This window comes from Lacerta agilis, chromosome 4, assembly GCF_009819535.1.
Source record: "Lacerta agilis isolate rLacAgi1 chromosome 4, rLacAgi1.pri, whole genome shotgun sequence".
In the NCBI taxonomy this organism is placed as follows: Eukaryota; Metazoa; Chordata; class Lepidosauria; order Squamata; family Lacertidae; genus Lacerta; species Lacerta agilis.
The window spans coordinates 25,598,207-25,609,813 of NC_046315.1; the positions used below are offsets into that span (position 1 = coordinate 25,598,207).

The window sequence follows — 11,607 nt, forward strand, 5'->3', positions numbered from 1 at the left end:
CGTTCAAAATGCTAAAGACTGTTCATTGTTTTCTTTTAAGACTCCAATTATTGGGAGACGATATGATGAGCTACAGAGTTCTTCAGGCAGGGATGGAAAGCCTAGAATAATGCCTGTCACCCGCAGCACTTCTTCAACATCTTCTGGGTCTAATTCCAATGTCCTTGTTCCTGTTAGCTGGAAGAGGCCTCAGTATTCTCAGGTAAAATCTAGGGATCATCTGGAGAAGTGCTGTCAGTTGTCCCCCCGTGTTACAGAGACCTGACTGACTTCAAGCAGAAGTCAGCCCTATGCTGTGGAACACTTTCAGCAGACAATCCTCACTTTTGACTTTCAGGCGTCTCTTGAAGACCTTTTTGTGCTAACAGGCCTATGTAGTGGTTTAACTTTTTCTTGAGTAGCCCATCATTTAAAAAATGGTTTTGTATTGCTTTTAATTTTTTAAAATGTTGCTGAAGCACCGCCCTGATATTTTATGGGAGGGCAATATATAAATATTTTTATAAGTAAACAAAATGCCTGCCCAGTTTAAGGGAATTGAGCTTTTAAAAATTTTTCTAAAACACCTACAAAAACTTCATCCATATGAAATTATAAGAGACCACAGTTTGGCTAAAATTAGGAGTCATCAGGAGTGGAGCTTTCAGTGTCTGTTAAATGCTCCCTATTTTTTCTTCTATGATTTGAGCTCTGAAATGTGTGGCATTGCTAAAACTCCTCTTCTCTCTCTCTTCCCCCTTTTGAAAAAAAGAAAAGGACAAAAGAAAAGTTAGTGCACGTTCTTACGCTTTGTGGTCAAGAAGTCGGCCTGAGCAAAAACCCTTCGGTAAGTCTCATATTTCTCCTTCTAGGGCTTATTCATAAACAATTTAAAGGTACAGCTCTAAATTTTATCTTCCGTTTGCTGGCATGATATGACCCTTCCATAATGAATGCTGATTCTCAGCCAAACGCAAGCAATAGATGTGCCTGGTTAAAAACATTGTTGTTGGTTTAGGCAAGCCTATCCATACATGTAGATACTGGTGTGTTTTAATCTCTTTTACTGTTTAACTTTAATTATTTTTACATGTTTTAATTGTTTTTAACTGCTCTTTATTGACCACTATAATACTTCTTGCTAGCCAGTAGAGGTTTTACCAGAATCAAGTGGTATATAAATTTTGTTAAGTAACTAAAATAAAATAAAATAAAATAATGTGTCTACCCACCAACCTACCCACTCCCCTTATTAAGAAATTATCTCTCTGATGGCTTTGTTAAGATACGGCTCGCTGGCTAACTCGTTTCAGAATTACTTAACTGTTCATTTAGGCATTGTGACTATCTGCCTCTGACCGTTATACTTCATGAACATTTTAGAAATTTAAGAATTCAAAGTTTAGGGGGAAACTGCATTTGATTGCTTTTATTTGATTATATGTTGTTCTTATATTCAACTAATAAAACAATCACACACACACACGAATTCAAAGTCCATTCTGGCTGATACATATGGGAACAAAATAGGAAATAAAAGGGTAGGGTAGAAATGAAACCCTGGTTGTTGGAATTCCTTTTCAGCTAAACATATGGGTCTCAGAGTATGAGTCAGGTCTTCCACAGGTGACACATCTAGTAGTACATCTGTATCATCTGCCTAACATTTCTCAGTCTGCCTGCCCACTCCCCCACCCCAAGTTCAAATACATGCTGCATTTATTTGTTCGTGGGGGGGTTGCCCTTACCCTCCAGTTTTTTATTTTGCCATTTCCTCTGCTAAAACTGATGCCAATCAGTAACTGTAGAAAATCAGCTGTAAGAAGCAGTTGCAGACAGACTTCTCTCTCTCCCACTTTCTCCCCAACCCCCCACCCTCTCTTGCATCTAAGAGTGTATGGACACAATCCACAAATAAACTGCCCCCACTGACGGAAAAGCACGATTAGCGCTATGGTTGTGGAATGATGCAGTTCAAACATATTTGTAAATAATAACAGCTGAAATGCAACACATCCTAATTTATCTGCATGCTTTCCCTTGTAACAATCGAGAAGCAAAAGGGCTGGCTTACCCCCTTTTCTGTGCCCTTCCCGCAGTTGCATTCTGTTCCCATAAATGCATATAAATACTAAGGAAGCATCAATCTGCACCCATTAGGAGGTAGCTTGGACGTGTTCCTGCAGCTCAAAGTTGCGTCTTAGTACGAGTTTAATCTGAAGGCACCTGTCCAACATAAATAATAAAAAGGAGCCTTCTAAAAATACCCACTGAAGGAATTAGGTGTGTACAGCTTTCTGAAAAGCCCATTAGACTAACAAAAGAGCGTCGTAGAGAAAAGAGTTTGTTTTGTTTTTAATAGAAAAATCCCTCTTGAATTTTAGGTGATTTTTTCTTCATGTGGAGATTTGGATCTAATTGAGCACCAGACGAGCCTGGTGGCTTCAGAGGACGGAGCCCGCGAGCAAGAGAACATGGATGATTCAAACAGCGAGCAGCAGTTCAGAGTCTTCAGGGATTTCGATTTCCTCGATGTGGAGCTGGAGGACGGGGAGGTATGGTACATTCTCTCTGAACAAACTTTGCTCTTACTGCAGATTAAGCCACATTTTAGCACTTCCCCCAACAGTAAATAATGTCCTCTTTATATTCTAGCAAAGGCTTAGCTGAGCAACGATAAATATTTATACAGTGTTAGTGCGATAGCATAACTTTCGGCAGGTTACCACGCCCTTCCTTAAACATACACCTTTTTTCTCTTTATATGCTTCTTTTAAAAAACAAAAACAAACCCTCAATACACGCTTTAATGCGTGCTACAGAAGACTAGGGCTGAACGTTTTAGTGATTTGTACTGATACTAAGGTTTCCGTGCATTAAAAATTTAAAGATTCAGTACAGCCAAATGTCGTGACATGCCCGATCATTAACAGAATGCATGCTTTGAATTTCATGAAAAACGCTGCACAAGAAATAGCCTTAGAATCAGATGCTTTCATCAGTGCTCTCCCAAAACCTAAGCATAGGCCCATGCATGTGTGTTATGTGCATATGTGATGTTTATGCAGCACAAACGCGATGAAATCCCCAGCACTTAAAAGCCCCGGTGCTGTTTTCTGCTCCACTCTATGGTGTTAGTGATTCTCATCAGCTCTCGTAGGAGAAAAACAGAAGCCCGAGGGCCTGGAATCAGGTCTTGGCAGGTAAAAGCCTGTCAGTTTGTCTTTGACCGGAGTTGCTGCGAGGGCATATTATCCAGCTTACATCATATACTTGAAGGGTATTGGAACGCCTTGCTTTTGTTTCATTTTGTTTCTTTTTTTGGTAAGGCATTTTACTGGTAATGCAGATCTGCTCCCTCTGGGAATAATTATGTCTGTTTGACTGGAGAAAACGTCAGCGTTAGGGGCTGGTGGAGGCAAGGCGCTGCCACATCCTTTGATCCGTAGGGAAAAGGGCAATTTAGTGAGGAAGAGGGGAAACAGGGCCAGAAAGCAGAGGGGCCGTTTTGGACAGGGGTTCTCATCCACAAGGGTATTCGCATGCCACCTCTCCCTCTTTTCTTTACACCTGAAAGATAAATTCTCCTAGATCAGGGGTTACCAACCTAAGGCCTATGGGCCGGAAGCGACCCACGGAGGTCGTTTGACCAGCCCATGAGCCGCCCCCAAACTGAGCTGCCTGCTCGCATGCTGCACTAAACCAGCACGGCGTGGGGACTTGGTTCCGCAGAGCTGGAAATTGTGTCTGCCCAGATGCCGAAAATCGTGGGCACAGGTGCGATCTGGCCCATGGAGGGATCTCTGTGGGACCAATCCAGCCCAGGCAAAATAAACCTTGCTGACCCCTGCCCTAGAGCGTGTCCCAGGCCAACTTGTGATCTGCTGGGCAGTAGCAGCTGGCAGAGTTGCTTATCTGGCTTCTTTACGTGGAGGTCACCAAGAGGAGGAGGGCCAAGGTGGGGTGGAGGTCACTGGGGTGTCAGGGGCAGGTCAACAGTAATTCACAAGGCTAGCTTTCTATATGTAGGGATATATTTGTTTTAACTTTTAAAAATGCAGTCCACCTGGAGTAGAGCAGCAAGAGTGTATAGATCCCCTTTGGCCTTCCGGATATTGCTGAACAAGAACTCCCATCAGCTCCAGGAAATATGGCCAATGGCCAGGGATGGTAGGAGTTGTAGTTCAGCAATAGCTGGAGGGCCAACCTGCCTTGTGGGCTGCATTCAAATGAGTTGGAGGTGTGGGGCTGTGGCTGACTGAAGGATGAAACTCCTTAGTGCACCTTAATGAGTAAAGTCAATTAGGCGGCTCAGCTGCGATACAGAATGGATACAGTGGGGCAACAGCTGGATAAAGCAGCAATTAAACTAGTAAAAAAAAAAGTATTCAAATAAGTAGCCAGTCACTCCAGAAGCAAATTCCTTCAGGACTGAAGAACAGCAAGCTGCTGGCAAAGGTGTTGAGATAGCTCCAGAAGGCTGTCCTATATTAGCCCTTTAATAGCTCCAGTCCAGTAATTCTATTAAGATAGAGCTAGCAAACAATACAAGAAGCAACAGCATACTAGATGTCTTATCAGAGGAGCATTGATTTATCATGGTACTTGCTTAAAGAGGTTGTAAGTAGGACAGCAATAAACATATATAAATATGATTAAGAAATAAAGTAAGTATTGTTTATTTCAAGGGGGGAAATCAGAAACAATTTCCACCTAAGCTAATGCTATCCTAGCTTTCTTTAATATATTCTCTTTAAAACCTGTGTGACTAACTCAGTTTAGTGTGTGAGAATAGATCTTTGGTTTGCATGTTTTAAAATCTGTGCTCAGACTGGTATTAAATCCATTTGTAGTGAAATCCTATGCATGTTGACTCAGCAGTATGGTCCACTGTGGACAAAGGGGTTTGCTATGAGTAAGACTTCCCTTGCTTTCACCTGAAGAGACTCCAAAGTCCTACTTTGTCTCTTTTCCAGAAGCCAGTTTTTAATAAACTTTATGAAATAGCTTTTAAAGAGGAATTATGGATTGGTTTGTTATACTACAGGCATAACACTGGTCGCCACAAATCAGTTGTACAAATGGAGAGATTATGGTGCTGCTGTTTTGCTCATGCAACAGGGCTTCCCTCTCCTCTTCCCTTCAGCTTCCCACACACCCTCAAAATCTGCTCCAGGGTTCTGGGGAGCCCATTGCACAAGTAGAGCCTCATACTATAGGAATCCTAAATTATTTATTAATTTCTTTGCCACCTAATGCCAAATTAAATTTCTAAGGAGTTAAAACGAGCTTCTAAGTGGTACTTAACGAAATGTATTAACATACTACGGCAATGTATTGTTATAATCCATTGTACCACATTGCACAGTGCTAGAGTTTTCCATGTATGTTACATCATTCAGCCGTGATACATCTCCATGCATTTGCCCCTCTTTTCTCTTCCTTCCCTTGTGCATATGGTAAGAGAGGATCTGAGTTTGTTCTCTGCTTTTAAAGAATTTCTGCTTAGTGTTGCATTTGAACCAGGCATCTTGGTTTAAAGCAAACTTTCTGTAGTTTAGTACGTCAGCTTTGTAACCCCCTCGTTTGGGTATATTATGAAACACAGCAGAGCTTGCTTTGGCAGATTTCTAAATTATGCTAATAAAGTGAAACTAAATTTGGCAGAAATCTACACCCACCCCCCAGCTACTAGGCCAGAGGAAAGGGGAGAGGAAATGTTTGGGTCTGGCAATCTGCTTAGGTTTGCTGAGACTCAGCCATGTAGCACCAAACCATGGTTTATTGTTTAACGTGCCCTTTCTGCAACGCTTTGTCCAGGGAGGCTTGCCTGGTGCACCTTTGTTACGTACCTTTTAAGCGCCAAGCAAAAACATTCCCCTCCTCTGAGGCCTTTGACTAATTAAATAATCTATGGCCTTTTAAACAGGGGGGGGGGAGGTTGCTTTTGTTTGTTACTATGTTGTGCATTTTTTGTGTTTCTTTAATATTGTAAACCATCCTGTTATCCTCAGATGAAGGATGGTGTAGAAATTTAATAAATAAATAATGAATATTGTTACTTGCAGGCATGGCCACTGTGCCTCCTAATATGGGTTCGGAATACTGCTGATTTCTTAACCATAGTTAAGCTGCAGTTGCTTTTCAGCCAGTGTTTGCACATGCACTTTGGTTATCTGCAGTATTCAGACACACAGCTTTGTTTGCTGCTGTGAACAAAGGAGCGAGGTGGACAAAAGGAGCCGTTATACCTACTTTGTCTGCACGTTTTGGTGCAGTTCTCTGGGTTATAAACAGGCCATCCCATTTCTGTGAATGCATTTCGTGCATAATTATTTTAATTTTATTTTATTTTGTCATAAGACTATGCAAACGGATAAAGATGTTTTTTTTAAAAAAAATACACCAATTTTCTCTCAAAAATATAATGTTGTTTACCCACTAGTTTTAGGAGGAATAGCAATTAGTCTGTCAGGAATCTGAATGGGAATAGCAGAGGGGCTTCCTCCTTTACTTAGATAGTTCAAACTGGGGACTTAGTTAACTGTACAGTGTCTGAAATACCGCGGGTCCTCTCAACCGCTCCAGGTTTCACATGGGAAGTTTGAATCTCGTGACCCGTATTCAGAGTTTACATGTAGGGAACAGGCTAGCTCCAGGCTGGAATGATTGCTTTGAAGATATAAAGCCTTCAAAAGTGGAGTATATAATGGAAAAACACATTCATTCTGAACAATAGCAGTATTATTAGGCAGTGCTGTAACGTGTTTCCTGTTATTGAATCTTAATGTCTTTGCCCTGAAATGCCTTAACAAATAGCTTTTAAAACAATTAAAAACATAGAAGCAACTTTCGGCTAGACAGAAGTGGTGACTATTTGTTTCACCGTGCAATCCTTCATGGAAATAAGTCCCATTGAGTTCAATGGCTCTTCCTTCCAGGTAAATTGGTATAGGATTGCTGCTTCAGTGACTTCATTTAGACCAATAATTTAGACATGGTAGATCTGAACTTCCTGTACATATATGGGAATTGAATAGTGTTCAGAACTGCTAATACCGTTTTTCCATACCTTGTTTTCCATCTTGTTCATATCATGCACAGATTAATTCTGATTAAGATTGTCTATAGAGTCACCAGATGCCACGATTCAGTATTTTTAAAATTAGTTTGTGAAATCAGTACAGTATCATGGTATTTCTAAGCTTCTGTAAAGTTACAGGATGGGATAAGTTTATCAGTTTGGTAGCATTCGTTTAGATTGTAGGGCAAATGTCTATAAAGAGTGTGTTTAAATTAAGTATGTTTACAAATACTTTTCTTTATTTGTTTCCTATTTGTTATATCTGCTATTCAGGAACTTCAGGTAAGATAATGCTATTTGAACTCACATGTGCTAGTAGATGTAATGCCTTGTTTGTATCTTGTGATATATTCTGCTTTTTCAGCGTGTGTGTGTGTGTGTTATGTGTTTGACGGGGTTCCACTTCTTGCTATGCTTTAGAAATGTTTTATAGTTCTAAAGAATGAAGAACTGATTCAAGTGTTAAATCTACTATAAAATCTCAAGGTGGGTTTCACAGATCTCGCCCACAGTGAGATCCATGAAATCAAAAAATCACTGGTGAAAGCCCATAATGTTGCATTAAAAGAAAATTTATTATTTTACTTATTCAATTTATATTCTGCCTTGCCTCCCATAGGAGCCTAGGGTGAATGGGACTCGCCTGTTCATCTGCTTTTCCCATTCTTTGCAATCTTTGAACCTTGACTAGGTTCTAAGTGGCATATCATTGTGGCTAGGTCTTTCAATTTTTTTAAAAAAAAACATACTGTATATATGGATATATGTACGTGTTTATTCCAGCTATTTGTGCAAAAAGAGAGTTCAATTTTTATATAGAATCATAGAATTGCATAGCTTGATTCTTGCTGAACAAAACTGAGGTCTTTAATGGTAATGCTTAAGAGTTCCTGCCAGCTTAAATCTCTGTGCCAATTCCAGACATTTAACAGGAATAGAGAAAGGCTGCAATTCTGCTTTGCGTGCAGAAGGTTCCCAGGTCCAGTTCCCAAAATTTCCAGGTAGCGCTGAGAGCGTCCCCTGTCACTTACACACGTTTAACATGTGCACGTTCAGCTTTACACACACGGCAAATGTGTAAAAAAAAAAAAATAGAAAGGGGGTGAGCGTCCAGGGAAAATAACTTTGGCAATCCCACCTAATGGATTTTGACCATATGCGATTTTGGCTTTAGGTGCAATCTCTGGAACGTAACCCCCCAGATAAGTTGCGGGATTACTGCATTCCCTTATTCCAATGTTAAAATGCTCAAATAAGTAAAAGGTTTACATTTGAGCAAATGCAATAATGACAACTGTCAGTTTTTTTACGGTGAAACCCAGATTCCTCCTCTCCAAACATGCCTGAGGAATTGGAGTTTGTGACGGAAGTCATAGTTAGATCTGATTACCAGCCCCCATCTTTACTGAAACATTAAAATTTGGGTTTGTACATTTGTTTCAGTGCTACCCGCCAATATCTTAAATGTTGCTTTATTAGTAAGCATATTACTGGCAAAAATGTCCCACAAATACTCATGCTTCATTTCCAGAATCAGGCATGCCTCAGTGGCTGAGGCTGCAATCCTAAACATGCTTATTAAAGAGTAAGTTCCAGTGAACATAGTGGAACTTACTTCTGAGTAAACAAGTATAGGATTGTGCTGTAAAACCTAAACTAGGAATAAAACAGAGCATGTCTTTGTTTTTCTTTTTCTTTTTAAAAAAAAACTAAAGTCAAAAATAAAATGGTTTAATTTTTTTAAAAAAATTGTACCTATGAAATTAATGTCTAATCTGTAAAGCAAAAGCAGAATTAAAACCGCAGGCTCTGCTGATTTGACACCTTGCATTGTGCATGCTAAATCGAAAGTGTTAGCTCTGCCTTCACTCTGCACTTGAGTATTGTGTTCATGTGTGTCGTACAGAAAACCTGGAATATTTTGCCTGAGGTTTGCTATTGTGCTCTTTTCACAAACACATAATGCATAAAATAGCAATCGATGAAAACAATTTTGCTGCTGTTCCAACAGTTTGCGATAATTTCAGTGGACAGAAATGCTGCTCAGCGGATGGTGCCATTTACTTTTAAATGGGGGTGTGGCTGCCCCATGGTCCTCAAAGTGCATCTCCCCATTGAAGATCAAAAGTTGACATGGGGCCAGCTTTTTGGGTGGTGAAGAGGGGATTTGTTGACCAGAATGTTGCCGGCTCCCTTTAGGAATTGCTATAGCTTCATCTTTCTGGATTATTCATATTTATGTATTATTATTCATATATTGCTAATTTAAATGAAAAATAATTTTGCAGCTAAAAGTCTATCTTTCTTTAAATCCTTACTGACCTTATGAAATGTTGCTAAATAAAGCTTTTGGGGGTGGAGATTTGTTGTGGCAGAGAAAACAAACCAATGCTGTGATTGCAGGGTGAAAGCATGGACAATTTCAACTGGGGAGTACGCAGGCGTTCTCTTGATAGTCTGGACAAGTGTGATATGCAGCTTCTGGAAGAAAGCCAGCTTTCAGGAAGTACACCCAGCCTAAACAAAATAAACCATGAAGATTCAGATGAGTCATCGGAGGAGGAAGACCTAACAACAAGTCAAATTCTAGAACAGTCACAACTAGTAAGTAGTTAAGTTATAGGCTACTGGAAGCTACATATATATATATATATATATATATATATATATATATATATATAGGATGCGGATGGCACTGTGGTCTAAACCAGTGTTTTTCAACCACTGTTCCGCGGCACACTAGTGTGCCGCGAGATGTTGCCTGGTGTGCCGTGGGAAAAATTGAAAAATTACTTTATATATAGTCAATATAGGCACAAAGTTAATTTTTTAAACATTTTCTAATGGTGGTGTGCCTCGTGATTTTTTTCATGAAACAAGTGTGCCTTTGCCCAAAAAAGGTTGAAAAACACTGGTCTAAACCACAGAGCCTAGGGCTTGTTGATCAGAAGGTTGGCAGTTCAAATCCCCACGGCGGGTGAGCTCCTGTTGCTTGGTCCCTGCTCCTGCCAACCTAGCAGTTCGAAAGCATGTCAAAGTGCAATTAGATAAATAGGTACCACTCTGGCGGGAAGGTAAACGGTGTTTCCGTGCACTGCTCTGGTTCACCAGATGTGTCTTAGTCATGCTGGCCACATGACCCGGAAGCTGTACGCTGGATCCCTCGGCCAATAAAGCGAGATTAATGCCACAACCCCAGAGTCGTTCGCGACTGGACCTAACAGTCAGGGGTCCCTTTACTCCACACACACACACACACACAATTCTTACACTTAAACTGATTGCTAGCAACACAGAAAGGGTTAGACCTTACATAAGTAAGTACGTTCTTAATTTTCTTTTCATAGTTGACAAACATAAAAAGATTCAGGCAGTAATTGAGGAGTAAGCTGCATTGGATCCAGTTGAGCCTACTTCTCAGTAGACATATATAGGATTGCACTGTTGGAGGCAAGTTCTGCATACAGAAAATATCAAATATGATAAATGGGTCTTTATTCCATTTGTTACTATATGTCACATTCAGTTAAATGGCCTCCTAGAAACCCCCCCCCCCCAAATTTGATAATGTAACTTCTGTTTTCGGCAAAACATCAAAAAGGAAGGAAAACAATAACCTTGAATAGGCTTTTTAAAACAGATTTTAGTATACACAGAAGGCTTAATGGAATTAATAAAATCACAAGCTTAAACTGTTGCGTGATCACTAGTGGAGAATATTACATTATTTTCAATATTATTATTTAGAGGCTCTTCATAGAAAAATGGTGTCATTTGCTGGGCAAAATCCACACCAATTTGCTTTGCGCACACTCCACTGAAAATGAGCAGTGCAAGAGTTTGTGAAGCTCTCGTTTCATTTCAGTGTCGCTGCTTCAGGAGGAATTCCATCCAGCCTTTAGCCTTAGCCTTGTTCCTTCTTTTAACAGATCATGACACTTTCCCCTTCTGAGGACACAAACCACATTGACTCTCTTTCCACGCCATGTGAAGCATCTTCAACAGCTCCGCCTACTTTCAGTTCAAGAACTTCCAGTTTTAATGCCTCTTTGCCTGAAATGAATAATCTCCAGGTGTCTGAAGGCTCAAAGGTGAATGAATTTTAACTAAGCAATTTTATTAAATAGAGGGAGTGGTGGTTTGGGATATGGTGTTTGTCTGTTAAAATGTCCAATTTTATTGCTTTACATCAGATTGTACACTTTGATTCGGCATGTCCAGCTATAATTAGTGTCGATTAAAATGTAAGAGTTTCTCAGACTTCAGAATTGCCAGCTTCACCCTTCCACCAACTTTAATACAGCAGTACCAAAAAAAAGTCCTGTGGGTGGAAGCATGAATTCCATTCCCCCCCACCCCCCCACAAAAAATGTGGGCGCTGTATTGTGCAGCTGCCTGCCTTGGGCTCCATTCTTGCCTGTTTGGTCTACTTTCAGAATGCTGATTACAGTAATGCACTGAGTTTGGTAAATAAAAGAATGTAAATGCTGCTGCTCTGTGTAGCTGCCTGAAACGAAGCATGCCAGGGACACAGTTATCAAAGG

General features: G+C 40.3%; 1 protein-coding gene across 11 annotated transcripts in view; it reads left to right on the forward strand.

The window, feature by feature from the left end:
• The window catches only part of FRY (FRY microtubule binding protein), a 170,483-nt gene that overhangs the window by 142,814 nt on the left and 16,062 nt on the right, over nucleotides 1–11,607 (forward strand). For 8 of the 11 annotated variants that reach the window (XM_033146473.1, XM_033146462.1, XM_033146465.1 and 5 more), the window contains exons 49-54: nucleotides 41–202; nucleotides 752–826; nucleotides 2,364–2,534; nucleotides 7,337–7,345; nucleotides 9,467–9,667; nucleotides 10,993–11,154. In XM_033146473.1, coding sequence (XP_033002364.1) covers nucleotides 41–202; nucleotides 752–826; nucleotides 2,364–2,534; nucleotides 7,337–7,345; nucleotides 9,467–9,667; nucleotides 10,993–11,154 — 780 coding nt within the window. The remainder of the gene's footprint in view (nucleotides 1–40; nucleotides 203–751; nucleotides 827–2,363; nucleotides 2,535–7,336; nucleotides 7,346–9,466; nucleotides 9,668–10,992; nucleotides 11,155–11,607) is intronic. The other 3 variants (XM_033146464.1, XM_033146469.1, XM_033146472.1) reach the window with 1 other exon arrangement.